We start from the raw sequence: 16369 nt of genomic DNA, 5'->3' as shown, positions 1-16369 counted from the left end.
TTGTCTTAACTGTCTTGTCCTACCGATGCTGCGGAACACCACACCAGAAAAGCTTCCGCAACGAAGTGGACAAAAATGGTTTGTCCTCCCTCCCCTTCCGCCCGGCTATTTTTTCACTCACGTGCACTCTAGAGTCAATTTCCCGTACGCCAAAGGCAAAGGCGGGGTTGCATCTCCAACGGACGTGATGACCAGCGAATCAGGGTTTGTAGGCGGCATGGTACAAATTCGAAGCCAACGAGACTCTTGCGGGGCTGACGGTCAGTCTGGTAAGAACCTGAGAAAAAGCGGAATGAGAGATGAGAAGGCGACAAGCCATACGCCCACCGGACAAAATTGCAGGGTGGCCCACGCGACAATGTCTTGAGTGTGGTCACAAGGCCATTTATTGGATTGAAATGAAGTCTGAGGGGCGTCGCCGACAGGATCGTGTGCGGGTTGGCGGCAAAAGCCAAGTGAGGCCGCCCTAAACAGACCTGGCGCACCATTTTCAGGACGACGAGGAATCCCACCGGTAAAAACATGTCAGGCGGTTGAACGTGGCGAACATCATGTATGGTGCATGAGTTCATCGGTGCCACTTTGTCTAAGCACCGCGAATTATTTCACACGGATGGCTGGAAAGGCATGCAAGCTCAGGAAAGTTCTCAAGACTCGTGAAGAGGTTGGGTTGCTTGTCCGTCTTTCACCCATCCATGCAAGTTGGAAGGTGACTATCGCACAGAGTGTGGTCCAATTGGCTTTTCGTGGTGAATAGCCAGCACAATTGTGTTCTCATTCGGCTGCCGGCTGCGTGTATACTTCACCTTGTACCTCCCCTCCTTTTGCTTACATCGAGCTGATATGTCCTCAGAGACAGGAGGGCACACGATGCCGGTCTGATGCCCATTCAGGTATGAGAGTGCGCCGATTTGGACGTCGCAGGGCGCAGGGCGAAAGAAAATGCAGCAGTCTTGATGCTCTGGCTCTGGCGTTCTCAGACCTAGAAATGTCGCAGTCTTGGCATGGCCAGTAGCGGCCATTTTCCTCTCTGTCCTGAAGACTTTTATTTCTCGGTATCATACAGTTTATTCCCACCATGGCACAGGTACCGGAGAGATCGAATTCATTGTAGAAAGCTGTCTCACACAAAATCATTGCGGACCCCTTTGTTGTCGGAAGGCCGGTTTTTCAAGCTTCAAGGGGGCACAATAAGGGATAGAGCCATGGTGAATCGACCTTTGAAACGGGGCGTGCGGGTGCGTGAGGACAAGGCAAGAAGGAAAAAGGGGTCAAAAAGAGGGGGAAGGGTGCCGAGAGGGGGCAGGATGGAATGGAAGGGTTGTTGTCGTTGGGAGGAATGTTGTGCCACAGTATTAAAGTGTGTCTTCTCACATAGCTTGCGCTGCAGACACAGGATGCTTCCTGTGCCCTGGCAGCCCTCTCCAGCGCCGCCGCGATCCACAAGCATCATCACAGCAAGGTACGCGTGGAGGGACGGGTAAAGGGCAGAAAAAGCGTCCAACGCGTGGTTGATACGACAGCTTGGACGCGTGACTTTGTGCGAGTGAAAACGTGAGGCACGGCCCCCACTGTCCGCACAAGGCGTCGAATCCATCCATGCTTGCGTTGGCTGGAGCACCACCGTGACGTCTCACAGAATCCTGTTCACTCCCCTCAACCCCAGCGGTCGCCGGTCCACACGCCCCGGGCCTTGACCCCTTCCTCCTCCTCTTCGGCATCCGGGGAAGGGAAAGGATTTGCTCCCTCTTCCCAGCCCGCGAGGCCCTCGCCTCGACAGCAAGAAGGAGGGCATGCGAAGAAGGAAGGGAGGTTTACGAGCGGGAGCACGCCTGGGTGAGGCTGGGCCGCCGGAGTGGACTTCCACGGTTCTATTTTTTTTTAATACCCTTCCAGTTCCCTTGGAGACGCATGTTTTTTTTGGGGTCCGAAGAGGGAGGGAAGGGGATTTCCAGATCCCCTCCTTGACGTTCCCTCACACATGCCCTTCATTCCCTCCAGGACGATTCTTCCCACCTCTCAGCCGCCTCCTCCGTCCCCGACACACCCTAGCGACAACCAAGGTCCTAAACTCTCCTCTGCCCCTGTCGTCGTTCTTTCCTCCTTTTCTTTCGTTTCTTTCATTTCCCTCCCTGTGGTTCCGAGCTTTTCGGCCCACGTCATGCGCGGCCGCTATCCTCCTCCCCTTGCTGACCCTCCCCTTCTCCTCCGGAGACTCCCTTACCGCCCGAGTCCTGTCGGCTCATTATCCACCGCCTTTCGCATGCGTTGACCGCTTTCACTTCCCTCTTCCCTTCTCTCTCCAGCCTCCTCTCTCCCCACCCGGCTGCCCCTCCTCCCGGCGTTGACGCGGGAGGGGTCGTCCGACAGCGTTAGGAGCGACAGTGGACCTCGGTGAGGCAATTGTGTGGGAGGAACTAGTTTATGCCATATATAAACGGGCGCCTCACCCTGACTCCAATACTCATGTCAATCCCTGATCCTCGTTTGCGGCTTTTTCCCCTTCCCATCCTGCAGCTTGCCCCCAACTCTCGCCCTGCAAAACAGCAGTAGCGCCTACCCCTTTCCTCCCTCCCTCCTTCCTCCCTCCCTTCCAAGGCGTCAGGGGCGGCGGACGAATGGCGCCGGCGCCTGACGATTGAGGAGCGGATGGAGGTCAGGGGGCGTTTGAAGACGGCGTACTTGCATCACGTTCAAGAAGGAGATGTAGAGGGCCTGCTCGAGGTAGGAAGAAGAGAAGGCGGAGGGGGGAGGAGGGTTAGTAGGGGGAGGGCGGGAAGCAGGGAGAGGGGGGGAGGAAGGGAAGGAATGGAGGGGAATGCGGACCATGTCATGCGTGGTCTGGCTCCCTCAGTGTCTCCCTCCCTGTGAATCTTTTCCCTTTCTGTTGCCTGCTCATCGGTAAGCTTCCATAATCTTGCTCAACAGCTGGTCTCGGCCATGGAAGAAGATTTCTTGCACCAAGGCGCCCCCTCCCGTCTTGACTATTTGAAAACGTCCTTGCAGGTTGAGAGGGAGGGAGGACCGAGGAGTGGGAGGGAGGAAGGGAGGGAGGAAGGGAAGGGGGGAGGGGTGCGAGGGGGGGGCGGGGAAAGTTGAGGTGGTAATTGGCTAGAAGTGAGAAAGAGAGTATGGCTCTTTGTCTCTTTGGAAAACTATGAGAACCGTGTCATGTCAAATAAGCGCCTTCTCGATCCCTCATTTTCCCCTCTTGTCTCTTCCACCTCCACCCTTTTCTCTGCCGGCAGTACGACAAGAAGCTGAACGAGAAAATCCGTCAGCTCCGAGGCGAGGTGGAGATACTCTCGTCGGGATCCGCCTCATCATCGCCCCCGCCCTCGGTCCCTCCCTCTTCGCTCCTGGAAGAACATGAAAATGGAAGGCATGCGGGAGGGCAGGGAGGGGGGGGGAGAGGGCGGGGGGAGGAGAAAGATGGAGACGGGCAAAGGCGAGGGGAAGCGGAGGGACTGGCAGTTAACACGGTGTTAAGGAGAGGAGCGTGGGCAGGCGGGAAAGACAAGGAGGAGGAAGGAGGGGAGGATGAGGGAGGAGGGGAAGGGAGTGGTGGAAAGACCGATAAGAAGAGGTTGAGAAAATGAAGCAGAGAGAGAGGAAGGGGGAAAGGGAGGGGGGGAAAGGGAGGATAATCGCGACGGACTGGATTGTAAACATGAGCGGAGTTGAGCGAGAAGAAGCAGAAGGAAGATCGAGGGTGGTCGAAGGAAGACACCGGATGAGGAAATGTACAGGGAGTGGCGCACGTTGGAAAAGATGAACGACAGGTAGAGTCTGGGGGGGAGATCGACGAGGCAGGGAGCACGAAGGTGAGGAGGGCGAGGAGTGAGACAAGAGAGGAATGAAACGTGAAAGGCGTGTAGGGGTGAGGAGGGATGGAGAGGACGGAGGAGGGAGAAGGTGGCAAAGACTATCTGGTGGAGGCGTGGGAGAGAGAGAAGCGGAGGGCAGTGAACAAGGACGGAGGGAAAAGAAGGAAATATGCAGCTACTTCTGGAAAAAGGAAGGGAAAGGGGAAAGGGTCAAGGGGCGGTGCGAGGAAAGAGCTTGCTGCCGAGAGGATCGAGTTCTAGACTGAGACGAGGGAGTTTGATTCAGGATGTGTGAATCGAGGCGGAAGTTAATCGGAGCCAAGGCTGTCCTGAAGTCGTGTTAAAAATGCGAGAAGCAACAAAAGGAAGGTAGCGCCAGGCATCCGACAAGGGAGGCCTCAAGTAATGTCGATCATTTTCCCTTTTCACACTGGAGCTCGGATTCGACCCTCTGTCCCTTCCAACAAATCGAGCCTCAGTGCCTTTCAGGTGTAGGGATCTTGCTCTGTAACCCATCTTCGTTCCTTGCTACCTAAACCCCCATTTTTCCTTTAAAGCGTTGCCGCAACCCAGAAAACCTCGACTCATGATATCAAAACCCTCATCGGTGCGGCTCCAAATTGCGTCGATCAGCCCAGCTTTTGTGTCTCTCATGTCCCTTTTTCCATCGACTGCTTTGGGCGTCTTCTCTTATGTTTCGTCCAGAGCATTTTGAGCAATGTCGCGTCGACCCCTCCACCATTTGTCTCGGTGGTCGTCAAAACATTATCAATTACTTCTATTTTTTTCTCTGTTTTGATTCATTCCCTTCTCGCGGCATCAATTATTTTTCATTGTTTTTCGCCCCTCCCAGATCCATTGCAGGAGTTCGAGCTTTGTTCTTCTCCAATACCCCGGAGGACGACGAAGTCGGAGCGGTGATAGAAGAGGAGGATTTCGTTTCCACAGCAGGGAATTGCGTTTTGGTAGCCGAAGAGGAGCTGATTGACATTTCTTTCATCCTCTTCCTCTTCTTTTTCCTCTCTGTAGCGTGCGAGGATGAAGCAGAGAGGGTTTTACTGCTCTTGACTATACCTCCATGCCCAACTTTCAGGTGACGAGGAATCATGGGGGTGTTGAATAGATAGGAAGAAGAGGAAGAAGGGCTGCCCATGATCGGAGTCGTTCTACTCAAAGAGGGTGCACGGCTGGCACGACGGGCTTCGGCGTTCTGTGTGCACGAGAATGAGCGGCCGACCAGCTCTCTTTTCCTACCCCGCTTCGATCCCTCGTGTTTAGCTCTTCTCTTCCGCCCTCCCTCTTTCTCATCCTCGTCCCCCGTAGCATCGTCGTCAGAGTCATCCTCCCCGTTTTCCTCCATCACAAAGTCCTCGTCTTCCTCGTCCTTTGTCCTCCTCCCCCTCTTCGTCACTTTCTTCGCGGTAGTGGATGCCGACGGGATGAGTATCTCGCTCGTTCCACTCTTTGACATAGTGCCTCCGGTCCACTTTCCCTCCTGTCCTTGCTCTTCATCTTGGCTGCCGGGGCTTGAGGAACTTTCCTCTTCATCTAGCCCCAGGCCAGGAACAAGTTGACTGTCATTGCAGAGAGAGCCTGGGCGGGAGGAACAGACACAGACTCAGAACGAAAAGGTACCACGAAGGCATATGTCCTCAAAATGGGTAGTAACAGAATAACTTTTCATATAGCCTTCTCAGGGAAAGGGATACCTGGTGGGGGGCGAGAAGCACGGGTGGGGAGTCGTCGACGACCGCCGCTCCAGCCTCCAGCGCTTTTTCGTTCTTCCTCTTTCGCACGCCGGAAAGCTGCCGCACGCTCTGCCTCCTCTTCTTCCTTCCTACTCTCCTAGTATTGAAATGGGATAAATACGATTCAATCTCTGACAGGTGTCGGAAAGCAAATCCCTTTCCTCAAAGTCTTCCTCCCTTTATTCGCAATTGTTTTATACTTACTGGTGGCGGATAGCGCAGCATCAGTTGCTTTAATGAGAGACCTGGGATAATGGGGGGGCGACGGAGGGCTTTTTGGATGGGCGCTGGTCTGCAATGACAGCGGCTCTGCTCTCGTTGACGTGGCGTACTAAGCTGCTCAAGGCACGGTGGACGTGAGTCTTCACTTTTGTAGGTCTGCTTTATATTATTAGTTTCCGCTGGAACCTGCCCCTCCGCCTCCCGAGACATGAGCTGATAGTGCGAAAGCTTTTCTTTTTGTTCTTCTGGCTCGAAGTCAGTCTGTGTTGGCTTGCCATGAACGTTGTTTTCTATTCTTGCATTTTGGGTTTCTCCTTGAGGGACTTTCTCTTGCTCCTTTTTTTTTGGTTCTTCATTTTGCTGCTGGTGTATTTGCTTCGTGTCCTGAGTCCAATCCGTCTTTGGATGTGCTGCTATGCTGGTGTCGCCGTTGTTTGAGCCACTGCGGCTGTCAGGATTTTGAGCTTTGCTACAATTGCTGACATTGTGACTGCTTACATCAGCGCAACGAAGCTTAAGGTTACTGTCGCAGCTGCTAATCGGATCCACACCCTTCCTGGCGGTCACATCCTCCGCTTTTTCTTCTTTACTGCCGGGTCGAAACAATTGTTTTCGCAGCGGCAAGAATTGCCGGCGACGGAGAGATACGGCTTTTTGGAGCAAACGGGCAAGGGGAGGAGGAATGCCTATGCTGGTTATCTCATTCTGGGCGTAGGCGCACGCCACGACGTTACAAAGTAGCGAAATAGAAGAAAATGGCGGTTGTGATGGACGGGGAGCATGCAAAGGAGTGACAGGGAAGATGGATGGGCCATGGTTGTGGAGTGGGGTGCTCAGAGGGGGCTTATTAGTGAGAGACGTATTTTCTTGGTCTTCCTGTGTGACGGTCTGTGTGTTCTCATAGGGACCCTTCCCCATAGGCTTTCTCACCTGCCCCTCCGCTCCTCGATCTTTCCATTCCGTAGCATCCTCCCCTTTCCCTCTCTCAGGTACGTGAAAGCTACACGTGGCCTGTTTTTCTCCTTTTAACCTCCTTTCTTCCTGCTCACTCATCGTCGTTGCTTCGTAGGTCTGCTTCATGCTCATTTTCTGCAATGTAACCTTCTCAACATCACCCTTGACCTCAGCCCGCACTTCGTCTTCAAGCTCCACCATTGACGCCGGCGATGTGACCAATGACGTGTTCAGCATGGTCTTATCCACTTTCTTGACTGCCTCTCTTGTTGTCCTTGGTCTTTTATCTCGTGGCTCACTTCCAATTTTCGTCTCTCTCAGTTTCCCATTTTCCTTCGAGAGCTCAAGCGCTGTTGGAGTCAGTGCTCCTCCAGCGTCGAATGAATCAGCGAGGTTCTGCGCAGGACATTGAGCAGACGACGATAAAAGACGACATGTGGGAGAAAAGGCAAAATGAACACGGAACCTATCTTCCATTTTGCTGATGAAACGTGTCACGTGCAATGCACCTCTCCCTAAGCGAGACCGCACAAAAGGAGGAAAGGAGAGAGGAGACTGAACACATGATTGCGTACACTCAGTCGAAATACCCGGCGATACAGCGAGCCCAGCACCCTCAAGCGCAGCATCTGTGATATATTTGCCGAAGAGATCTCGATCACTTTCAAGCGCCTTTCTCATTTCCTCCTCTTGCTCTCGAGCTGCCTGCTCCATTTTCATACGTGCCTCCCAATCGGGAGGAAGTCGGGATGCGTCCTCCAGAGAAGTAGGAAGGTCCACTAAAACTTTGTCATTCAGAACTTGGTTTGCATCCATCCTATTATTTGAGCGTATTTCTCCAAAACTAGCATTGTCTGAGTTGAGACCGGAAGTGAGTGATGTGGAGGGAGGGATCAGGAGGTTATCCTCTCATTGAAATATCAAGATATCATTTTCTCCATGCACTCAAAAAGCAAAATTAGATTGACGTATTTTCTGTGTGCCTCGTGGCAGAGTTACATGATGGAAATACTATTGGCGTGTTCTGGTAAATAGGGCCTTTGAAAAAGAGGGTGGAGGAACGTGGGGGAGAGGTCGACGAAGCCCGCATTTAAACAACGTACGGATACAGCCGTTCTACAGCATCTTATTCTTCCGCATTGATATGGCACATATCCGAGGGCTATTCGCAATTATGTGCCATGTCGACCCCACAGCCTTCAAACGTGGTGCTGCCTTTCTTTTCTCCTCAACGGATGGATCGACCAAAGCGTGACGCCACGTGACAGCTGTAGCCGAGCGAGAAACCACCGCCTACCCCCCTTTCCCTTGAAATGTTCATGCGGCAAGATTCTTGGGGTCGCGAAAGCACCACACAAGCTTGAAGAGGGCTTGAAATGGAGAAAAATGTCTGAAATATTCTAGACTGTGTTATGTTTCGCATCGAAGAGGAATGGGCATTATTTCTTGGGCATGTTTTGAGGCATGATCATGCAGCACGTTGATTTTCATCATGTAAGCACCCATTTTTAACACTTACTTTTCGCACGGCTCTGCTCAAAGGTTGCACAGAAAATGATACCTTCAAGGTGTACAGCAGCCACTTTGCTTCCTCTATTGCTTATGGTGCGGGCTCTGCTTCTATCTCCTCCATCTGTCCACGCGCAAAGCAGCTCGCCTCCGACGAATGAGGACTCCAGTTATGTACGTACAGCACGAGGTTCTTCCCAATAATTTTCAAATTTGGTTTAGCGCACCACTATCTGGTATGCTTGCCTCATGGTACTTTGTGATTTATTTATTTGGGTGATTATCTTTAATGTCTGTCCACTCACTGCGACTTGTTGTGCTGCGCGTGTAAGTGCTGTTTATACGCTGTGCTTCATGGACAACTTGCCCTCGTCATTGCACGGTTCTCCACAATGTCGAAGAAGGATGCCTTTAGCTGTACTTCCCTCTATACTTCGCCTGTCAGCATCTTCTTCAGACGCTCATTTTCTCAAAATTATCCCTCAGGCCATACCCACTCGTATCGTCGTCGTCGGACTCGCCATCGTAATGCTCACCGGGATCCTCGTTTGTCTGGGTACAGTTCGCATTCGTCGCAGTTCCTCCCTACCGCCATCTCCCACTCCTTCGCTCTTTTCGTCCTCCTCTTCCACCGTCCATAGACTGTCTTCCCAAGGTGCTCCGTCCTCCTCCAACCGCTCGTACACGTCGATAAGCTCTATATCTTCCTACCCCTTCATGCCTTCAGCTACTACGTCTACAAGCAGTATGGCGACTTGGACGAAGAGTTCGAAAGGTTCCATGACTGAAGGGGAGGAGGGAGACGGAAGTCAGGTGGAGGGCAGGGACGACGTCTTGGACAGATGCAAGTTGAAGAAGAGAAAAGAAAAAGCACAGGCCCCACATGCGGTCATAAACTTGGGTGTAGAAGCCAAAGATGCCGCCGCGCTTATCTGATAGGTCGGGTCGAAAATGTGTACACGAAGCGTGGATGGGAGATGGTAAGCTATAAATGAAAACAAATTGAGCACGACACCCTGCGTTGTTGAGTTGTTCGACGTCCTGCTTCGCCATTACTTTATGTAAAATCCGTGTAAGGATCTGTCAAATACTACACAGCTGTGACTCACATCGTTGAGCATAATTTAACATTGGAATTAATTCCCGGTAAGCCTACATAAGTCCAACAGTACGCGACGGAGCGGCAATTTTGAAGAGTGTCATGACCGCTTTTGATATTTGAAGCACAAAAGTAAGTTTTGTAATTTTTCGGAGGGAACGTTTGATTCCTCAAGTGTTCTATTAACGCAGTTGTAAGAAGCCACTTGTCCACCTAATAGCGATTCAATCGACCAAAATTGATTTGAAGCAAAGGCCCTCTTGACGGAGTCGTCTTTTTCATCTCACAAAACCTTCCCTGAAACTCGAGTTGTCTACTTCCTACTTGACAATATCTTTGATCAGCAGCAGAATTGATATAGCGAAAGGCTAGTCCGTGAAACAATAAAACGTAAGGTTGTTCACTATAATTTCGTAGCTCGTAGCATGGGCCAGAACGACTGAAAGGGGAGGCTAAAGTATTAGAAACATGTCGAGGAATTTTGAGAAATGATTATATTGACACCCATTCCCGCAATGAAAATGAGAATATTCCATTGCTGACAGCTAGATTTTGCACGCGCATCATGCTGTTTTTATTTTGGGAAGGTTTTAGGTTATACTGGGGGTGAACCTCCCCCGCATGCTGCGGTCCAAGAACCTCCCGCCTCCCTGTACCGCAAGCTATTCTTTGGCACTTTATTCCGCACAGACTTGTACTATTCTGTAGAGACCCAGTGGATTTTCATCTTGGCTGACAGCATTTTATGTCGGTTGCTTTTTCAATAGGTGGCAGGTGGGACAACAACGCGGAGGAGAGGCGATACCTTTCCCTCAGCTTTACGCCCCGTAGCATGCTCCGTCCTCCTGCAGATCAAATAACGAGCAAAACAAAGGCTCCCGGTGTTGAAAGGCACCGAAAAGATAGAACGTTGACCACATGTGTGAAAAGATCGGGCACAGTGGACGGCAAGCTTACTAAAAAAAAGAGAAAGATATCGGTTGCCTCTCCGGTCGTTGTACGCAGTCGTGGGATTGGGACGCATAACGGTGAAGAAGACTTGATGCGTGACTTGCTGGAAGAAATGGGAGCAAGAATGACACAAAGCATCAACCATTTTGATGCTGAGAGGAGGACGAATGGTCTCTTGTCTCCTTCTAGCGTTTGCAAGGAAAAGGAGCAAGGGGGAAACGAGGAGGACAAGGAGGAGGAAAAACAAGAAGCAGACGTGGAAAAGAATGAGGAGAAGCAAGCTAAAAAACCAAAGAAACATCATGATACAAAGGAAGTCAACGCGACAAGGGGGTCAGAAGGCGCGAATCGATGCGGAAAAGGAGACGGCATCCCAAAAAGGCGGAGAGGGGAAGGAGAAGCGAAAGCAAGAGGGACCAAGGGCGGACCTGGCCTCGCGACGCAAGAGGTCTCAAAACAGGACCAGGATAAACAGACGCCACAAGTGCTGTCAAATGCGTGCGTACACCTCAGTAGCATCGCACGCGTGTCTCCGCTAGAGTTGTGGAACCCGAGCCTCTTGATTGACCAAGCCACTCTCAACCTCCCCTGGCGCGATGCCACCGGTACCGGGCACAGGGACACTTTCCCGCGTCCTGGGACAGCATTTTTACTGCAAGGCCCAGATCCGCACGTTGAAGTGGCGCGAGCCCGTGGGCTTGTGGAGCTGGCCCGCTGGTTCGTGAGTACTGCTCTGAAACACGCCACTGAGCACCCCCGCACGGAGGCAGGAGGGTCGCCGCCACAGGCAGCAATCCTCCATCGCGCATTGCAAGCGTGGCGATGGAACAACAAGGTGGTGGAGGAGAGGGGAAGGGTGGACAGCAAGGGAGTGAAAGGCTGGAATGGAAAGGGCCCGCGGCCCCGACTTAGGGACCCCGTCTTGCCGGGCTCCTCCGCCTGCGAGCGGGACTTTCGACTGGCCAAGTGCCTGACGAGCCGCGAGGTAGGTAAGCCTACCTTTTCCATACGTGTAGCTGCCGCTATCCTTTTTAAAGTATTCCTCCTCCCCCCCATTCCTTTCCCCTCCTCTCTAGATCCAACTTCCCCCCGAGGCGGCCGTCGAACTCTGCGAAGCCCTCGGTCGAAAGGCCCTGACCCTCCTCTCCTCCCTCCCGTCTTCCTCCTCCCTCCCTTCCTCCGCCCCTCCCCGTCGCCGTGCAAGTCGGCTAGATCACCCCCCGGTCCTCAGGAGCCGCCGTCACGCCCCCTGTCTGTACCTCCCTCTCTCCTCCCTGTCGCCTGCCCGTCTGGCCCTCTTGGAAGCGAACGAAGCGCTCGAGCTCTCTTTGCTGAAAGGCCATGCCTTGCGGATCAATACAAAACATTACCAAAAGCTCAAGGTGAGCAGTCACGGAGAGCAGGAAAAACCGGGGGCGAAGGGAGGTGAGGGGCTTAGATAACGTTTCCCTCCCTGTGTCTTCACGCTCATCCTCCTGACGATGCTCTTCCTTTCCCTGCTCCTCCGCTTCCGATGCCAAGGCTCTGTACATTCAGCGACCGTTCCACCCGGCGTCCTCCCCGCCCTCGGCATCGCCCGCCCCCGTCCTGTCCTCCACCCCGTCCTCCTCTTCTTCCTCGCCCCCCTTCCTCTCCGCAGCCCAAGAAGACGAGTTCCACGAACGCCTCGGCTGCCTCCTTTTCAGGTACCAGGCCTTAGCGGCCACCGCTCGAGACTCCCTGGCCTCGTCCTCCCTCCCTCCCTCCCTCCCTACCTCTCTCCCTTCCTGCCCCGTCGCCGACGACGCGGATGAACGCGCGTTGCCCCCCCGAGTCTACGATGTGCTCGCTTCTCTCTTCCAAGTGCGCATGGAATGCTTCGCATCCCCCTTCAATTGCCGCTACCGCACGTATTGCTCCAGTCAGAGGGAGACGGACTGCTGGTTCGGATCGGTTGGTTCCTTTTTTGAATTCCAACCGTTGACGGGGATGTTTCTCGCACACCCGCCCCGCGCCACCGAGGTGGTACAAGCCATGATCAAGGTAAATCGCCGCCGGATAAGTAGGGGCATTGTCTGAGAAACGATAAGTCCATGGAAACATGCTTGGCAGGAGGTGTTGTTCTCCACGGGAAACACCCGGGAGCTTGCGTCGAAGTGGCCACGCCTGCATTTGGCGTGAGTTGCATTTTTCCACTGCAAGGGTGTCCGCTAAAGTCGTCTTTGTCGGTTTCAAGACCCCTTTTCATCAATGAGGCACAAAGTCTTTCAGTACATGGATGCTTTCAATCCCTTTCGGACTCAGAGGACATAGTGTTTCCATCCCCGTCAACTCCTTTCCTCATCAAAACCTTAGCATGCGACCGTTTTCTCCCATCCATGTGCTCATTCTCGTTTCCTCTGCCACAGCACATGGATTACCTTCTCTCGCGCTGTAGTTCCTCGCGCCTTCTAGGCTTCTTCGTCGTGTTGTCCTCCGGCTTGGTCTCCGTCGACTCCTCCACGGCAACAACTATCCGGAGCCCCCCCCCTTTCTCACCATTCCAAGCCTGGTCGATACGCGTAGCCGCCACCGATTACGCCTTCATTGCAGGCAGTGACTACTATCAGCCGCGTCGTTACATCCATTCGGGGTCGGATGACAGTGATGGACTCGATGATCTCCTGCTTGTCGCCCTGCTCTCTCCTGCGGCAGCTGCAGACCCTGCCTACCAGCTGAATAGTACGCGGGAAGAAGAGGTACGGGAGGCTTTCGGGAGTTACAAAAATGAATTGGCAAGGGACCGACTGGAGCCACCCCCTAAAGATTTGACGAATCCTGCGTCAGTGCGGGACGCTAAGGGGGGAGGGACGGCGGAATGGTGGTGGTAGACTTGATGGTGAAGGTTGTTGTAGATAAGCCGAGATGGTGAGAAAGACAAAAAGTTGACAGCATCAAGGTGATGGTTCGTCGCCAAATGTAAGAATAAAATAAAAAGCATTTTTTTATTGTTCATGTTGACTGTACCTTATTTTCGGTTGTCTCGCTTCACCCTTTTTACCTTTTTTTTGCTCAAGATGCCTTGACTCTTTTTTTCCTCCTGAAACATTTGGTTTGCGAAGGGAGCTTAAGAAAAAAACTGAAAAATGATAAGCGTAGCGCAGAAAAGTGATCGTTGATCTTCAATTAACAACTCCACATAATTATGCTTCCTTTTTCGTTACACGCAGCCCGGAACCCGCCCATAAGTGAATGCATGCACTTCGCCATATTTTGATCGTTTTTGTGTCAAATTTGAGTGCAAAGTCGTTTGTCATAGTGCTTTATTTCGTCTTGTTTGATTCGTATGCGACTCTTCAACAATATAAATTCAGGAAATGACTCGAAAATGCTCATCTGATCGCACGGCCGCACTACGCTTTAACCTCCCCACCCTCTGGACGATCGTTCAAGATACCTAGCAACTTTGGTCATTTACGCGGTCACTTCCGCTTTACCGAAAACAGGGATGGGCAAGAGGGATAAGAGGAAAAAGGCAGCAGCTAAAGTCGGGGGAGCTGGTGCGGGGAAGAAGGAGGAAAAAAGAAAGAAGCAAGAGGCGAAATCAAAAAAGGCAAGTGAAGTTGTGCAATGAGCTGCTGTTGGAGGTGGGCTGAGATTGAAATGAGATAGAATCGATCTGAATACTAGCTCATATGCAGCATGTATCAATCAATTGATTACAGAAAGCGACCAAGGGAGGAGGTGGTGCCGGAGAAAAAGACAAAGAGCTGCAAGAAGAGGACATTGAGGCGATATTGGCTGAGGTAGGAGAGCGGGCGTGCTAGAGAAGTCTTTATCATCCCTCACCTTGATCATGTGCAACATGTACATACAAATATCCTTAGATTCGTGCCAAAGATGCGGCCAAGACAGCTGTGACTATTTCGGAGGCACCTCAACCCTCCCCGCGCACGAATTTCTCTCTGACCACTCTACCTTCCGGGGAGCTCCTGCTTTTCGGGGGTGAATATTACGACGGTGAAGATACAATTGTTTACAATGGGGTCTATAGGTAAAGGATGATGCGTATGGGGACCATCGGAAATTGGAAATGGCGTGGAGGGGCCCTCACGTTTAGTTTTTGCGCGCACACAGGTGGCACCTGGAACGAGGGGAGTGGCGTGTGATCGAGAGCCTGAATGCCCCGCCACCGCGCTGTTCTCACCAGGTACGACGTGTATTATGTCGCAACTTGCATCTGTCCAAGTTTCTGCTGAAATCAATGCCGGTCTCTCGATCCTTGGTTTTGCCGACGATCGACACGTTCCCTTGTCCCTCTCTCCCCTCCTCTCTCCTCTCTCCCCATTCCCTCCCTCCCTCCCATATTTTGAACTCTTTCGTCGTCGCCGTCCTCCCTTTTCTCTCAGTTTGTATCGCTAGACCCCCCTCTGCGAGCATCGCGAGTACTTCATTCCTCACCACCCGGGGTCCTTCCCCTCCAGCAGCTTCTCGCATCCCACGCCCGGCCTCATCGTGACAATACGTCATTCCCCCTTCCGTTCTTCCCCCCTCCCTCCCCAGGCTGTGTGCTACCGGGAGCACCTCTACGTGTTCGGTGGGGAATTCGGGACAAGCGACCAATTCTACCACTATCGAGACCTCTGGCGGTGAGTCTTTCCGCCATTTTTCAACCTGCCTTCTGTTCTAGTCGTAGGCCTGGTCTCAGGAAAAGGCCGAGCTACCTTTTCTCAGCCCCCTTTCTCTTCTTTGGCGGCAAAGCGAAGCACGCCTGCGATGCTTTGTTCCCGCTCTGAGCCTTAAAGCTTTATTCGCACCTCTTTCTGTCCTTTTGACTCACCGTTATCCGTTCCCGTCAGGCTCGATTTGAAAAGCAACAAATGGGAGGAGCTTCCCCTTCAGAAAGACACGCCCTCTGCCCGCTCGGGGCATCGTATGTGCCTTTGGCGCCATTATTTGGTCCTTTTTGGAGGATTCTATGAGGTACCGGCCTGGGATCGAACGCGTAAATGGGTGAAATCGTGTGGGTCGGGCGCTCAGGAATAATTGTAAGTTCTCATCGTGCGAGGCTCACACGCCACTCCCTCCCTTTCTCCTTCTTTCCCTCCCTCTTCCCCTCACTCATTCCCTACCTCCGCTCCTCGCTTCGGACCCCAGGCCTTCCGGGAGACGCGCTGGTACAACGACCTTTTCCTCTTCAACCTGCAGGACTTGAAGTGGAAAAAAATCGTTTATTCTGCAACCGCACCGGTATTGCTCCCTCCCTCGGTCCAGCCCTTCCTTTCCTTCTTCCTCCCCTCCCCCGTCCCTCTTTTCCTCGCTTTTTTCTTCCCCCCGCCACGCTCTTCCCCTTTCCACCCTCGGCTTGCCTCCTGTAATAATCTCCTTTATTTACGTTTATTTTTATATTTCTTCATTGCCAAATGATTCACCTCCCTCCTCCCGTCTTTTCCTCCTCGTTCCCTCGAAGGTCCCGACGCCTCGCTCGGGCTGCCAAATGGCTGTCGGGACCGACGCTGTGTATATCCACGGCGGCTACTCCAAGGTTGTCCGCCACCCTTTTCCCCTCCCCCTCGGCCACCCTTTTCTCTCCCACTTAATTGCCTCCCGGTCTTTCCTTCCTCCTCAATTCCTCCTCCTACGACAAAATCCTCTCCTCCCTATCTTCCCAGCTCAAAGTACTTCTCCCCTTCCTCCCTCTCCCCCTTTTTTTCCCCAGGTGAAAGCGACCGTCACGACCGTATTCGGTCATTCCCAGAGTAGCAAGGCTGAGGGTCACGTCCACGACGACACATGGGCCCTCCAAATGAAAACCGTCCCCGCGGGGGGGCAGCCGTACTGGGAACGGGTAAGTCTTCCCCTCCCTCTCCCCCCTCCTCCCCTCCCTCATTCCCTTTCTCCCCTCCCTCGACTCCCCCTCCCGACCATCGTCCTCCTATCATCTCCGCTGCAGGTCTCACGCAAGGGGTCTGCCCCCTCCCCTCGTTCTGGGGCTTCCATGATAAGCTACAAAACCATTGCCCTCTCCTTCGGCGGGGTCCATGTAAATGCCCTCCCTCCCTCCCTCCCTCCCTCCCTCCCTCCCTTTCTCCCTCCTACCT

General features: G+C 52.9%; 4 protein-coding genes across 4 annotated transcripts; all 4 read left to right on the top strand.

Annotated features, from left to right (window-relative positions):
* Positions 1-1205: 1205 nt before the first annotated feature.
* On the top strand, positions 1206-3599 carry NGA_0486100 (uncharacterized protein; the record flags this gene model as incomplete). Its single annotated transcript, XM_005854047.1, has 4 exons — positions 1206-1242; positions 1667-1836; positions 2929-3072; positions 3249-3599. The coding sequence occupies 4 exons, from the start codon at positions 1206-1208 to the stop codon at positions 3597-3599; spliced, it is 702 nt and encodes a 233-aa protein (XP_005854109.1).
* A 6823-nt stretch (positions 3600-10422) lies between these two features.
* On the top strand, positions 10423-13027 carry NGA_0486000 (phosphorylated ctd-interacting; the record flags this gene model as incomplete). The annotated part of the gene is made up of 4 exons (XM_005854046.1): positions 10423-11295; positions 11387-11692; positions 11832-12332; positions 12698-13027. Coding segments are annotated over 4 exons (2010 nt in total), but the record flags the coding sequence as incomplete, so codon positions are not given.
* Positions 13028-14405: 1378 nt separating this feature from the next.
* On the top strand, positions 14406-15276 carry NGA_0485900 (uncharacterized protein). The gene is made up of 4 exons (XM_005854045.1): positions 14406-14478; positions 14832-14917; positions 15128-15201; positions 15252-15276. The coding sequence occupies exons 1-3, from the start codon at positions 14450-14452 to the stop codon at positions 15136-15138; spliced, it is 126 nt and encodes a 41-aa protein (XP_005854107.1). The 5' UTR covers positions 14406-14449; the 3' UTR covers positions 15139-15201; positions 15252-15276.
* Positions 15277-15774: 498 nt separating this feature from the next.
* On the top strand, positions 15775-16056 carry NGA_0486200 (uncharacterized protein; the record flags this gene model as incomplete). The annotated part of the gene is made up of 2 exons (XM_005854048.1): positions 15775-15813; positions 15988-16056. Coding segments are annotated over 2 exons (108 nt in total), but the record flags the coding sequence as incomplete, so codon positions are not given.
* Positions 16057-16369: the final 313 nt, after the last annotated feature.

This window comes from Nannochloropsis gaditana (genome assembly GCF_000240725.1).
Source record: "Nannochloropsis gaditana CCMP526 unplaced genomic scaffold scaffold641, whole genome shotgun sequence".
NCBI lineage: Eukaryota > Eustigmatophyceae > Eustigmatales > Monodopsidaceae > Microchloropsis > Microchloropsis gaditana.
The sequence above is the reverse complement of the archived record's forward strand: the minus strand, read 5'-3'. Positions and strand labels throughout refer to the sequence as shown.